Below are 16,634 nucleotides of genomic sequence, written 5' to 3'. Positions count from 1 at the left end.
AAACATGAAAACATCTGTGTTTCTGTGTTGTCTTCTTATTTAGCAGTCTTTAAGTGCTCAATATTGGTGTTTTCCACGGAGCTCCAATATCTACCATTTGGTGTTGTTGTCAGCACCACTCGATATTGGTAAATTCAATATAAATTAGTTTATTTTCTACTGTCGCAAGATGATTTTAATAATTGTATTTGTATTTAACCTTACAAAATAATCTTATTTTATAATGTCTTAGAGCAAACCACATTCACAAATAAAGAGTCCGCGATGTACTGTAAACATTGCCAAATTGTAAACATGTACATTTACATGTACTGTACGTACAGTACATGAAATCGTAAATTTAGGTTATTTTTCCTATACTATATTAAAAACTAAAATTTATTTGTTTGTAATCTTAAAATAGATTCTTATTAACCATATATTATTAAAAAATGCATTTATAAATAAAATACAGAACTGGGAATAGTTATTTGTGGTTTAGCCTAGTGACAAGTAAATTCAACTTATGTCATTTTTCGACTTACGTTGCCTCTCCTGGAACCAATTACTGACGTAAGGCGAGGTATACCTGTACTGGATTTCCTGAATGATCTTCCTCTGAGTAAGTGATAGGAACTTTAGTTCCAGCACGATGGACAGTGCACACTGCCTCATCCATTCAGAAGAAACTTAATGCAATGTTTCCGTCCTGGAACATTGCATTAAGTTTCCATTGGATTGGTTGTCATGGCCTCCAGCTTGTCTGACCTAACTTCAATGGATTTCTTCTTTTGGGACTATGTGAAGCAACATATCTTCCAGACACAGCTTGTCTCCCACAACAAGTTGAAGGACAGAATTGATACCATTCTTCACAATATTCCACATGCAACTCTTGCAGTGATGACACAAAGTCTTCACATACAATACTGTGTTTGAGTGTGTAGACAACAGTAAACATGAGTGTTGATGAGTATTCTGGAATATAGTACAACACACTATACTTACACTAGTCTCAAATCTGACTGTCATACAGACTTCATTAAATGTCGTTAAAGTCATTTACAGTGTCTGTCATCTGTAATTTGCAATATGTCCTCTTTCCACATTTTGACAAACAACTTTTTGGCATACTGTGTATTGATTGATTCTTAGTTTTAACAAAAAAAAAAAATTAATGAACATATAATCAGTAAAACAAACTTATTTATTTTGCAATAATATTTTAATGCAATTAAAAAATTACAAATTTAAATTCAATATGGTCTTATTTTATGTGGGAGTTGCATGTCAGCAGATACCTCATAAACTGAATATTTGCATAAATTTGTGTTCCACTCCAAGTAATCCCAAGTAATGACCACCTAGATGCCAAGACATTTATTCAACCATTTATAATTAACAGAAAAATGTTAAAGTATGCTTAAAACTTTTTAGCTATATTGAATAGCCAATTGAATGTGAATGAGTACATTTGGGAAGAAGGATGACTCATTTTTAGTACAATATCATTTATTAGAGAGAGAGCTGTTATGCCACCTCTGATTCTACATTATTAAAAAATAAAATATTTAGAACTTGGATCAGGGTTCTTGGGTCAATCAGCTGGACATCATGTTGACTATCCATTTGAAGGGATGGATAATATGAATCAGAGGTGCATGGACAAGCAATAGAATCTACTAAGAGAGAGAGGGGATGGACGGACGGACGCGCGCACACACACACACACACACAAGTTAATGAAGACACAGAGTCATTAGTTACTAAGAATGCAATAAAATGGAATAATTTATAGGGACAAAGCAAGTTGGGTGAAACTGATTGGGAATATGTCACAAGTTGAGTGGAACTGGTCAAAAGCTTTCCATATCCTTGGAATACAGGGTTTTTACAGAATTTGTTCCTTGATCAAACATTTTGATTGGTTTCAGACTCTGTCCTTATGTCCTGATTTGTTCGTTACCTGTTTCCAGAAGAAATTCAAGACTATCTCATGTTGCAGGAAAGGTCAGTGCTGAATACAATCCCAACCAGAGGGATCTACTGATCTTTGGACTTATATTGTTTAAATCAAAATATGTGTATACCTGTTCTTGGCAGTTATTCAAACTATAGTTCAAATTGATCCATAAATTCACCAGAAAGTAAGTAGTTCAATAGTATAGTTACATTCCTTTGCTATTTTATTAGCAGAGAAGATTAAGACAAGTTAGAAACACTTGCTGGACTTCACAAACCTAATAATTTGTCACATAAACATGAATTCATGTAAACCAATCCATATAAAACAAGACCCTACTGTAGTAATATTCAATTTTATAGATATTTATTACAAAGATAATTGATTATTGTATATTAATTATATTGAATAGTTTAAATTATTTAAATATATAACTTTTTGATTTGCTATATTCTCCTGTATTTAGAATTCCAGAATTATTTAAGAACACAAGCAGGCAACACTACAACTGTGAATGTAGTAATTAGCACTGTTGATTATTTATTAAGATTACAAGTAAGTATTTAAATTAAAGATATTTTAGATTTTTTAAAATGTTTGAATTTTCATAATTTAAAATTCACTTAGGAATCTATTATGGACTTTTATTGGCATTATTCAAGCAAAGAAGTCATAGATCAACCTGTAAGTAAAATTTAATTAATTGTTAAGATGTTCTGATAACATTTTTCTATTTAATTTTACTAAGTATTTAAATATGTGCAAATATTAGATAAAGTAAAATCTTGGTTATACATTTTTGATGAAACTATTTGAAAAAAAAGCATAAATGAAAAAACATATAACTGGAAACTGCCTTTCTTTACAAATGAGCCAGACCAGACAGTAAATCAGCATTTAAAGAGTGGCTATATCATTCATGTGAATATACTCATAAAATCAACTAAATGTTGATTTTAAACATCTTTGAATAAAATTGTAAATATAATTAGAATTTGACAAAAAAAATTGGAAAAGAAAATACAGTAAATAAACTTATTTTATTTTCATTTATTCAATTTATTAACATGTTCATTGCCAGTGTAAGTCCCAATTTTCCTACCAATATGACAAAATTTTTTAAATTTTTTATTTAATCATAATATGTATGTTTAAAATGTCAAAGGAATTTTTGCTGTTGCATTTTTATTTATTTTTCACCAAAAAAGTTGGGCCTAATGTTTGGGTTTGTACTGATAAAAAATTAACATACAGAATACTAACACAAAACAAATGGATGAAAAATATTCTTTAAAATGTACTATAAACAATAAAAATAAACTTTTTATAAATGAAGGATAAAATTTCTCCACACAGTAGTATAATCAAACTGAGGGCATAGGATACACATGAGCATCCTTGGCATATTGGGTGAGGCAGTATAGCATCTTTGGCATTGAATGTGTTATGCTATAAATATGCATCCACAAAAATCAGTTTTATTTTGTTATTAACAGTTAATGAATTCTAACTTAAAATATAAAGTACAAATAAGTGAAATTTGATGACAGTTTATATTAGATTAATTAACTTTGTATTCATAAAAACCAATCAAAGAAACTGGATGTATAAGTAAGAAATCACCACAAACCAAAAATCCAGCAAAATAAAAAACTTTAATAAAATTAATATTTTCAACCAACTTTATTGGTCCTTGTTAGGTTTACAATGAAAATACTGCCAAACATAGGATAGAATATAATTTGATTCAAATTTGATTAAAAAAATGACTGTTTGATTTGAAGTCACTTGTGTGTTAATTTAATTTAAGGAACTTGAAATAATTTCTCGAGTTCCTTAATATGACACAATAGGCAACTTTCAGTGGAATAATCATTTTTTTTAATCAAATTTGTAAATTCTGTTCTTTATTCAAACATGACAATGGCCAGTAAAGTTGGTTGAAAATCTTAGTTTTATTAAAGATTTTTTTTTTGCCGGAATTTTTGGTTATTGTGCTGATTTCTTACTTTGTACTCATACAAGTTATTTAAACTTCCTACACTAAAATACTGTCTGATTGCATCTAATTATTCTTGCTCCTCCTGTAAAAAAATGACAACCTCTTCCTTATGCCCACCCACATTTTTTACATAAAGGAGGACTGCTTTATGAAAGACAGCAATTATAAATTGGAGGATAATAAACATATACATATCGAGAACTAAATTTCCAATTTACCTTTTAATAGATATTTTATTTTAATCTGATAAAAGTAAAAATCAAGAAAAAGTATAAGTGAATTTTTGTATGTTATTGGAACTTACAAATTAAATGTATAAGGTAAAGGAAAATGAATAAGTAAAAACCAGTAAATGAAAGAAAATAATATTAGATTATTCAAGATTTAGCCAGGATCTGTCAAATAAAACATATAAATGTGAAAAATGCATAAGTGCAAAACTATAATCATGTTTTACTGTATTTATAGGTCTTATAAAAAAATGTTAATGTTAAAATCTTCTGGAAATATAGTTAGTTTAAAAAAATTTTTTTTACATTATTTCTGTTACGTTTCTCCCTATATAAGTTATACAGTGTGTATATATTCTTCCAAAAAGAATAACAACATTAACATTTTAAGTTATTGTAACTATGTTAATTATTATCTGAGAATGTTGTAATGTACATTAAACCATTTGAAAACTGTCCAAGTTTTACATTAGTCCCTTACAATTTCTCAATGTGCACCTCGTGCCACATGACACAATTCTAAATGATACTTAAATTACTTAAATTAAATTAAATACTTTCTTCACTAAGTACAGCATATCCAATGTCACTCATTTTACAGCAGCCACAATTCTGTAGTTATTACAGGTTACTCATGTTGTATAATGATAAATGATTCCAACTTTGTGAACTGCAGAACAAAAAATGCCTCTTCTCTTGCTGAGTCACCATTATTGTTCATGGTGTTTCCTAGAAGTAGTAGACAATGTTTGAATGCAAATAGGAAATGAAACTTGGATTCTATTGATTAGTATATGTCATATACTTCTCAGATAATAATTAACATAATTAAATAATTTAAAAGTGTAGCATTCATTTTGGAAGACCATGTATAAGTTGTAGTAATGTAGTATTTAAAATCGTATTTAATGCAAGGAATGTGTTATGCCAAAGAGCATATTAAGAATATTTTTATGTTAAACAGAGAAAATATTCTATTTTTATATTATATACTTGTAATATTAAATTTTTTTGTTAATTTCCATTTTTTTACACTAAAAGAGAAATGCAAAATTTTTTTTTAATGGTTGTAAAGTAATGGCCTTTTAGCAGAGTGGGGACAAAAGAGGCGCGACCTTGTCAATTGGACCCATGTGCGGTCGGGTAATACCACTTGTAAGGTATTGACTTGTAAACAAGGGAAAACAAAGGAAGTGCCGGCTTTGTTAATTGGACCCACCTGCAGTCAGACGGTAGTACATTTGCCATATGGTAAACAAATGGATGAAAACAAGTGGCGGACGTTTGTGTAAGCTTCACTCTCGTTGGATGACGGCGGACCCGAGTGTAAGCTGTTCTGACAAGAAGGGGTTGTGATTGGTCGGAAGTCCCCGTCCAAAAATACCCTTAAATTGCGGGGCGAACAAGAGAGGAGGAGAGAAGGGCAAGAGACTGGTACACGGTAGTCTCAGGCACTTGGGAAGCTTGCTGAGCGTAGAGAGAGTGTTCTCCTCTGTTAATCATCTCAGGGATGGGTTAGTGCAGAGACCGGACCGACCGTGCAGTTGAGCCAACTCCACAAGCTGACTGAGGTCTCTCCAAAGGTTATTAGTTCCCAGACACCAATCTGGCACGTGAGTCACCACACATGGTTATCCTGTACATATGCTATGTTTTCTAACTTGTACTTTCTACTACTGTAAATAAACTGTAAATATATTCAATTTGAGTGTGGAGGTGTGCTTTCCAACAAACCTGATTCACTACATCGAGTCGTGATACACAGGAAATCAACTCAACGAGACGGAGTTGGGAAAGAACGGCAATAAGATCTTCACTATGGTGCTATTACTAAATTTTATGAACCTTTTATTTAAATCATTTAACAAATCAGGATGGACATATCAATGTATTGAACACAAGCATACTCAGCAAAAAAAGCAAATCCAGTAACCAACACCTTATTAGTTGCTGAGGGAGTTTATTAAAAACAAACGTTTTCGATCTACTCAATAGATCATCATCAGGTTAGAACATTCAAAAATGGAATACAACATAAAATGGAACATCACATTCAAAATTCAAAAACCGATAACATAGTAACTAAAAATGTATTAATGTTTAGCTATAGTAGTATATTATTTATTTTTACATTTTATGTATTATGTATAGTTTTATTCTTTTTAGTTGATATGTTATCAGTTTTTGAATTTTGAATGTGATGTTCCATTTTATGTTGTATTCCATTTTTGAATGTTCTAATCTGATGATGATCTATTGAGTAGATCGAAAACGTTCATTTTTAATAAACTCCCTCAGCAACTAATAAGGTGTTGGCTACTGCATATCAATGTATTTATTTTTTACAGTAAAAGAAACCAAAATAGTTTGTTTGGTCAGCCTCCATTTCATTTATAAATTAAATTATCATAAACTCTTCTTACATCAACGTGTGAGAAATTGTCATGTTCTAAAATATTCATGCATTTGTTATCAAATTTATACTTTCGAATTTGACCATATTACAAGTTATTTAAACTTCCTACACTAAAATACTGTCTGATTGCATCTAATTATTCTTGCTCCTCCTGTAAAAAAATGACAACCTCTTCCTTATGCCCACCCACATTTTTTACATAAAGGAGGACTGCTTTATGAAAGACAGCAATTATAAATTGGAGGATAATAAACATATACATATCGAGAACTAAATTTCCAATTTACCTTTTAATAGATATTTTATTTTAATCTGATAAAAGTAAAAATCAAGAAAAAGTATAAGTGAATTTTTGTATGTTATTGGAACTTACAAATTAAATGTATAAGGTAAAGGAAAATGAATAANGAGATTCACATCACGACATGCTTCTGTGCAAGCAGACACGTAACGAGGATGGGTACCTTGACGGGAGGTGCGTCGGACTACTGAGCATGTCGGATTAAAAAACGTCGGACTATAGAGGGACAACTGTACTCTAATAATTGGAATGATTACTTTTCTCTCATGATCAGTATTTGACTTTTATTTTGTAATAGTTATTGAATATTAATAAACTTTTTCTTGTTAATTTCAGAAATTCCTTTAATACTAATCTTGTGCATTTTCATTTGTTTTGTTAATTCAGTTTACTAATCTTTGAATAGTTGTAATTTTTATATAAAGGAGCATTCCTTCATATCCTTTGCCTGTATTTTTTGATTATTTTTTATCCCTTTTACTTATTTCATTCTTATTTCAATTACTGAATTTAAATTCTATCAATCTTAGTTTCACATTTTACATAATAAAGTTCTTGATAAATTAGATAATATCCTATTAATTAGGATTTTATATACTCTTTTCATAAAACAATAATTAATCAATATAACAGTGAAAATGTAAAATATTTTATCTTATTTTTCAGGGTAAAGATAACTTTTGCAGAGCAATCACAGTAGCAAAGCAAGTATTTAACACATTAACTGAATTTATTCAGGTAAAATATTGTTATATATAGTTATAATTTTTAATAATTAATTCAATAAAATGTTATTAATATGTAAATGTATAATAATACAGGGTCCATGTTCTCTGAATCAACAAGCACTAGCTCACAGCAGATTGTGGGATGCTGTAGGTGGTTTCTTATTTTTGTTTGCTCATATGCAAGACAAATTATCTAAGGTAATATCTTTATATATAAAAATATGCTAAAAAAACAAAATAATTACATGATATTTGATTTATTCAATGTAGCACAAACATTTTTGTTTTATACAAATGTTTCCAGTAGGATTTATATTCCTGTAAGACTATTTAGCAGGAAGCTTTATAAAAGAATTTCTGCTAAATAATAAATTGTTGTAAAGACAATAATTTATCTTATTGACCCAATGTTTTTTCCCAGTTTTAAAGGAGAAAATAATCACTTGATCTATATTCAAGTCCAATTAAAGTTTTCTTCTATTTCAATCACATTGTACAGAGTTAAACTAATTCTAAAATTTGGTGCATTTATTGCTTAATGATGATAAATGCCAGCCAAGTTGTGACCTGTCATGCTGCAAGAATGTGCAAGAATTAAGTGTTTGACATTGTAAAGTACTATATTATTTTTCCGACTTTTCCAATGATTATCGACACGACTGTGTGCTGAAAATAGCCGTTCCCTAACAGGTACTTTACACGGATTCGCGTTAGTGTGCCAGGCCTGGACTTTAAGCGTGCACCGAATTAAATAATGACCACGTTAGTCAAAACCAATCCAAATATTTAATAAAAGTTCTAGTAATAAACTATATACAAAATTTAGTAAAAATCAAATAACAATTTATTCAATGAAAATCAATAAGAATCAACTCGACAAAACTCAAATCAATCTCTTTTCTAACTTAATTCTATTCCCCTTTGGAATTCGACAAAATTTCAAAGACTTAACTTATATACAATAATTCTTATGAATTAAAGATCCTAATCATCACCTCAATATACTAGGAACGTTTTTCCTCAACTCTCAAGACTTTCTCTAATCTTCAATCCACAAATCGAATAACTTCAAAATCGCCTTGGAACTACTTTTATCCTATCAGACACCTCTCTCTCGTTTGCTGCTACAAAGCTCACCATGCTCGTTGCTAACAGAAGCTCACATCGCTTGTCTTCACTTGAGGTTCAGACTTTATACTGTGAGGTGACATCACAATTCTGAATGCGATCACTCCCCTCATTTACATACTTATTTGCTAACAATAAACTTTTTTCTATTTGTCTGACAGCCTATTTTCCGACAATACTCGCTAACCTTTTACATTATTCTTTTTGACAATTTTCGGGATGTTTTTATTCTTTAAGGTTTAGCAAGGTCCTAAGTTATGCTTGGGGGTCTCCCCCCTTTTCTCGGTGCAGACTTACTTTTTTCCGCTCGGGAGCGCAAGTGTTCGCAAGTTTTTCCTACGGCGCTTTTCTCTTGTCAGTGAGTTGGTTTCTCTTCTATTTTTAAGTTTCTAAGGTGAATGGTGAGGAAACCTTCATCCTAACAAAACATAAGCCCCAAACAAAAATATAATAATAAGCAAAAATAAAAGTAACTAAAAATAATGCTCGGACTTGGTTCCTTACAACATGACTGTAAATAACTGATTAGTTGATTGTCTTTGAACAATTGACTAAACTTAAGCCAATCGTTTAATAATCAATCAGTTTTGGTAACTTGCAGAAATTTTATTTCAGTAATATTTTTATTTTATTCTGAGGAGGTTATTAATCAAGTGATTGTCAAAAATTAGGGAAAGGTTGCTGAAAAGTTATTGCAAAATTTATTCTGTTGTAAGACATAAATTTCTATTGTAATTGTAAATTTATATGATAAATATGTCCATATGTTTTAGACTTTAAAACATTTTTTATAAATTCAGCAATTTACCAATTTTTATAAAGCTTTTTATAAACAGTTATAAAAAATATATGACAAGCAAAAATGAAACAGAGTTTAAGTTTCAGTTTCAATAGTTATAAAACTGCAAGTATACTCTCAGGAATATACTTGGAATATACTTGAAATATACAAGGAAGCTTACTACTATGACATGATTGTATATGCTGGGCAGCCTACTACTCAGTGCATAGGACATTGCCTTGATTTTGCTATATTATTTTTATCAATTTCATTTTTATTGATATCAACAAAACTTTTCTTTCTATTAAACATAAAACAACCTTTGCATCTCAAAGCCTGATAATTATATTAAAGTCAAACAATTATCAGATTAAATTGGGCTACATTATCACTATTAATAATTATTAAATACCGAGTAATTTGGTATTAAAGGTAGGTGTTAGGTACCATCTCTTATGAAATATTATAATTATAATATTTAATAATTACTAGTATGCTTATTAGTAATAATATAATTATACTAGTATGGCTATATCAAAATTAAACAAATCTAGAAGTAAAAGATCAGACAGAGGTTCGGGTAGTGTAACTGGCAATGCGTCCACATAGTAAGTGCAGTTGCTGGTTTTAGTCCTGCTCAAGACCAATTCTCTTCTTCCAAAATTTTCTAAATTATTTAATAAATATTAATTTAATTATAATTATTAAATTTAATAAGATATGGCACCTAATACCTATCTCTAGTGCCAAATTACTTAGTGTTTAATAATTATTAGTAGCAGGAATGTAGCCTGATTTAATCCAGTAATTGTTTGGCTTTTAGCATAAACACTTTGAATAAAATTTTTTGATCAACTAAGTATGATTTAAATGTGACTTGTAAAACTTACTATAAAGTAATAAAAAGTTCATTTATGCTGATTGATTCCCAGATATTTGGAAATAAAATTTTTTTTTAAATGTTATTCTAATTAAAGTAATTTTGAAAAGAAAGAAATGTAATTGAATGCAACCAATTTTCATACTCAATCACATAGATAAAAAAATAATAAAAATTTCACACATTATTTTAAAAGTTAGAATAACAGTAGAATTATGAAAGATTGCTGGTGAAAATACAATTATAAAGGATTTTCAGAGATATGTTACCAATAATTTGGACAGAACAGAGGATAATGTAATATTCAAGGAAGCTGAAGAACATGATAGTAATGAATGAAATGGGAATAATGACAATGAAAGTTCTAATGAAAATGAAGTAAAAAAGTAATATTTCAATAACTTTCCAGATTTTTGATGCAAATTGCTAAATTTTATATGCAAATAAAATGAATAATAAAAGGTGAACTATATTTATATTCTAAAATCTTTACCATGCTGGAGGAAATATACAACACCACCTTCACAAGAACCTTAAAATAGCTCCAACAGAAAATTTTTTATAAACTATAATATAAATAATCAACCAACCAACAACCAAATTCCTGCCCAATTAATTGGGCAGGAATTATGCTACAAATATTAAATTTGAAAATTATATTCTATGAATAACAAGGCAGACATTAGGTGCCATCTCTTAATGGAAGTAGTAACTATACTGTATTTTAATTTTAAATTTAAAATTTATAGTCTGGAAGAAAAGAATCATGGGTGGATTCTTTTCTTCCTGATTCTATAATTTTTGCCTGATTAATTTGGTTGTTGGTTGGTTGATTATTAATATATATCAGGTTATTGAGATGTTTATATAAACTATAATATAGACAAAAGATTTTGATCTATGAGTAAGATCTGCATCAGGTCTCAGTTGTGTTCCAAATTGGAATGCTAGCTTAAACATGATGTAAGGCCAAGGTAGTGGTGTGTTTCTTATTAGCTATTTCTTATCTATGTTCAGCCAGTTTCTTATTTGTTAGAATTGAAATACTCAAGATTTTTTTGGAAGCTTTTGTCTCTCTTAGGAACCTTATACACATGGAGTTATCTTAAAGTTACAAAGTTTTTTAAATTATATTCTGGTTCTAAATAGTTTGATTGATTTATATCATTATACTTACTGAAAAATCAAGTCAGCCAACAGTCATATTAGGAGTTTAGGCACATTTTAGGAATAGTTGATGATAAAAATAACAGAAAAATCACAGTTTGAAATTTAGATTAGAATAGAATAATGTTTTAACAAATTAGTTAAACTTTTGTCTGAACCTGTTGGATACATTGAATTGATTAGGCAAACTAAGAACAAAATAGAATAAAAATTTATATAACTTTCACTTATGGAAAAAAGCTAAAAAATGGCTAATGAAGGTTCTCTAACAGATAATAGTTACCAACAGAATTGCCTGTATTTTGTGATCAAAAATAGCCAAAATAAACAGTAAGTAGCCCAAAATTGCATAAATTAGAATTTCATAATTATTACTATTATTAAAGTTGCTGTAATAAAACTGGTTATAAGTATTGTATTTCTTAGTCCAAACATTAAAGTTTACTTATTTTAATAGTATTTTTCCCACACTAAGAGAGATCTTTTTATTTTCAAGTCCATTATAAGTTTGGCCAGACCCACAATGAAGCAGCTGGGTCATGAGGGATGGAACCAACCATCTCCAAGACAAACCATATCAAAAAATTTTTAGGTTTTTTGATTTGACTAGATTTGTTCCCAGATTCCCTAGAGTAATAGGCCTTAACCTTCTTGGCCATTTAACTGTCTAATTTTAATAGTTTGTAACATTAAAATTTAGTTTAATAAAACATCAAAACAACAACAGTTTTAAAGTGAAAATAACATTTATTACAAATCAAGTGTATATTTTTACACTAAGCTCAGTACAGAACCTCTTGTGTTAGAATTATTTCCTTCCAGTAAAGAAGTAATCTTAAAATAATAATAAAAAAACGAATAGGCTGAAGTAGCCCAAATTCACCTTTTTGGATATTTTTCAGAGAACAGTCCTCAGTTCTTCATAGCAAAATTTTTAGTTGCTTTTGTGTAAAAAAAGATAGCCCAAACAGTGATAAATTACCCATACAGTATTTGAACCTTGATTATCAACACCGTTGAATTTTTATTACACAATCACAAAGTATAAAAAATACAGTCATCTAAATTTATAGATTTCACAATCTATTAATAGATTGTTAAATCTATAAATTAGTGTCTAATAGTCTATTAATAGATATTATGCTAATAGTTGATCAGTTTTAATTGCTGCATTCCAACATTTTTGGCATTAGACTATTGATATTGGAAAAAGATATGACTAAAAAGAATTACAAAAAACTTTTTTCATATTTAAAAAATAAATTAAGTTTAAAATGATTATATCAATAGAAACAATAATGGCTTCTAACTATACATAATTTTCTATTTTTTAATTATAATTTTAAATGCTTATAATAAAGAAACAAAATTAATTTAGATTTTTTTTTCTATTTAGAATTCAAGCCAATTGGATCTATTGAAAGAATTATTAGAATTACAAAAAGAAATGGTGATTATGATGCTAAGTATGCTAGAAGGTATGACTAATTAAATTTTTAATTATAATAATAATTAAAATGATTTTACTTTAAAATATTAATTAAATGATATATATTTATATTCTTAAGAAATCTTTGATTCTAATATATAATTTTAAATAATATTAAAAAAATCAAACAGCATAAATATTATTCTGTAATATTATAAGATTTATTTAAAGGCAGATGTGTTCTTTCACATTTATAGTTAATTAAAATGATTGTTATTCCAATTAAAAGGTTTCCTCAAAATAAGATTTTCAATATTATTAAGCATTTGTTTCAGTAACCTGTTATAGGAAAATAGAGATTTCTCAAATTAGAAACAAATATCACAATAAAAATCATTTTTATATTTTATATCTTATGTGGTGTGTCAAAAAAGTTTGGTGAATGTTAGAATAAAAACAACAAAACAGAAGATATATAGGGACTACTTTTATTAGCCTTCAAAGTACTCTCTATGAGAACAACATACATTTTATAACATTTGTAAAGCTCCTGGAAACAGTTGTAAATGGCTTGTTTGGTAAACTGTCTTAGGAACTGCTGTCACATGAGCCTGAATCACAAAATTATCAGCAAAATGTGAAAACAAACAAAAAGTCTACAAGTACGAGATTGCTTTGATCAACATTTTCATGTGTCTCCATCACTGTTTTCCCCAATTTTATAAAGTGTGATTTTATGAAAGTTAATAAATTATTTATTCAAAATACTTTTAAAAATTGAGAAATTATTTTTTTTAATATTTGTTAAGAAATATAAAAAATAAATGCAAAAATGAAAATCTTTGATAAATATTTTACATATAATGATTAAGAAATAAATATTTTATACAGTATAATTATATTCAGCCTTCTCATAGTTTCAATATTACACATTTTAAATTTTATATAGGTAATGTTATGAATGGTACTATTGGCAAACAAATGGTTGACACCTTGGTTGAATCTGCTTCTAACGTGGAGGTGAGTTCTTGTTAACTCCTGAATAGTATAAGGTTAAAAATAATTAGAAAAGTTTATTTTTTTAAAAGTTGTAATAAAATTTATGTTCCAAAATTTATTTTAATCATTGCAAAATAAAGTAATTCAAGTAAATTAAGAAAAATATCAAATTATATAGTGAAATGAAAGAAATGGAAAAATGATAAAATTATTTAATATTGCAGGAACATATACACTGACTAAGAATATTAAATGATATCATATATAAAAATATAAATCAGTAAAAATTTATTTTTAGTTGTTTTTTTTTTTTTACCTATATCATAAAATTCCGAATTCTTTTGCAATAGGCTTACATTAATAAATAACAATTTTGTAAAACAAATTTAACTAAAGTTTTATTAAATTTTTACTTTAAAATTAAATGAATTGAATTTCACATCAGCAATTAGTTGTAAATAATAATTTCATTTTAATTGCTCTATCAAAATTTTATAATAAAATATAGATTGATGTAAGATTTTAGACTATAATTTATCTTTGACAATCAGAAACACTAAACACATTGAAAAAATTCATTTTGTTCTTTTAAACATCATTTAGAGTAAATTCATAAAAGGAATCTATCTCCAAACATTTTAGACTATAACTATAACAAGCTTGATTGAATTAAAAATCAACAAAATATTCAAATAAATTTTTAAAATAAATTTGTATTATTATTATTAATATTAATATCAACATTAAAATTATAAGTTTAATTTTAAATACATATGTCAACTTTATAAGATTTTTAAATAAAAGGTTAATTAATGTATATCTATTAATCAAAACAAAATTCTGAAAATGATCCAAAAATTTGCATAATTTCATCTTATTTCAATTTAATTTTTAATTTCAAGTTTTTTTATTAATTATTTTACACTGAAGAAATCATTTTTATTCTTTAGCTTTAACTATACTATGGAATTTGACTTTTCTTATAAATCCATATTTTTCTTGATGACTGAATATCTCCTTTTACATATTCTTTCTAAAACTTAAACTTTATTCCATTCTGAAATTTCAATTTTTTTTACTACATACAGTAGAACCTCGATTATCCGGACTAATTAGGGATGAAGGTAGTCCGGATAAGGAAAAATCCGGATAATCGAAACAAATACTTTAATTTGTCTTTTAATGATAATACAACACGCTTTCTTTTCGATGACATATCGATAATATTAAAAGTAAATACTGTATTTAAATCGTGATCAAATTTTCAAGAAACAAACGTTTGTATTGAATTTGGACTACTACTGACCAACGCTAACAGACTACCTATTGTTTAAAAGACCCTCTGGTGGCACAAGAAGACGGATTTTATAAAATAAAAATAGTTGAAACTGCATTTTTATGAATAAAAATTTGACAAACTATTTATCGTTTTATGACGAGTAAATTTTTTTCTTCGCGTTTGCGGCTTTTAAGTAATGCATAAACCATCGAGGCGCGAGGCCCTTCGGACCGCGAGGCATAGGCGGTGGCCCACGTCGTCCATGCCTTACGCCGCCCTTGGTCATAGAAATGATGTAATTTGAATATAAATTATTTATAAATACGTATGTCAAGTTATATTTTTATTACTACGTAAAATATATTAAGAGTTTATGACCACTGTGCTGGGTGAGACGTTGATGAAACAAAAAAAGTTATGCATTCCATCACGTACATAAACAGTGTCGTAATTCGCCAAGTGCAAATCAGCAAAGTCGTAAAATTTTTGTTTATTTTGAACAATCCGGATAATCGAAAATCCGGATAATGGAGGTCCGGATAATGGAGGTTCTACTGTATTATATTTTGTATTATTATCAAAATTATTCATTATAACTCTCTATATAATCTTTTATATATAATATATCATTTATAGTCTGAATATTTATTCTGAGATGTATTTCTTTGATGAAGTTAACATTTGAATATTGTTTAAAATATAATAGAGTTTTTAATGCATTTGTTTTAAAAATTTGAAAATATTTGGATTATTCTGTTTTAATTAATAAATTCTGATAAAGCAATTAAAAGTAACATTATAGAATTGAAATTTTAAAAAATTGATACTTTTGTAATATTTAAGATGTCAGCATTAAATGGTCATATTAATATGTGGGTATCAGGTTTTAAACTATATTGTCAATCTTTTTAGAAAAGGAAATAAAATTGAAAAATTAATAATAAGCAATTTAATAAGATATTTAATCCTTATTTTTTTAATAAAGTAGCATATACATATATGGAAAAAATACTTTTATTCATATATTAAAATTTCATGAAAAATTAAAATCCACACATTTAATAACAGTATATGATTACTGAAACAAATTGTCTAACATAAATGTTAACAAAGTATAATAACTTAATAATGGAGTTAATTAATAGATTATCAAAAAACTACAAGAAATCACAGAGCTAATTAAGTAATTTAAGTAAACTTTGATACATAATCTTCAAATAGGATTTGTTGATTCCACAGTTTTATTAAACAATTAAATTTTAGATACAATATGTATTGTATAACCAATTATAATTCTTACTTTTTGTGCCTAAAATTTATAGAATTACTATATATGATGAAATTTATTAAAT

At 27.8% G+C, this 16,634-nt stretch overlaps 1 protein-coding gene across 1 annotated transcript in view; it reads left to right on the top strand.

Moving 5' to 3' along the window:
- The window catches only part of LOC111622781 (ryanodine receptor-like), a 420,607-nt gene extending 406,531 nt beyond the window's left edge, over positions 1–14,076 (top strand). The window contains exons 106-111 of the mRNA XM_023365203.1: positions 2,409–2,497; positions 2,570–2,626; positions 7,558–7,629; positions 7,713–7,817; positions 12,972–13,053; positions 13,954–14,076. Of these exons, the coding sequence (XP_023220971.1) occupies positions 2,409–2,497; positions 2,570–2,626; positions 7,558–7,629; positions 7,713–7,817; positions 12,972–13,053; positions 13,954–14,039 (491 nt within the window). The 3' untranslated portion in view covers positions 14,040–14,076. The remainder of the gene's footprint in view (positions 1–2,408; positions 2,498–2,569; positions 2,627–7,557; positions 7,630–7,712; positions 7,818–12,971; positions 13,054–13,953) is intronic.
- Positions 14,077–16,634: the final 2,558 nt, after the last annotated feature.

Source organism: Centruroides sculpturatus, unplaced genomic scaffold (genome assembly GCF_000671375.1).
Source record: "Centruroides sculpturatus isolate CEXI.00-Female unplaced genomic scaffold, Cexi_2.0 scaffold157, whole genome shotgun sequence".
Taxonomy (NCBI): Eukaryota; Metazoa; Arthropoda; class Arachnida; order Scorpiones; family Buthidae; genus Centruroides; species Centruroides sculpturatus.
The sequence above is the reverse complement of the archived record's forward strand: the minus strand, read 5'-3'. Positions and strand labels throughout refer to the sequence as shown.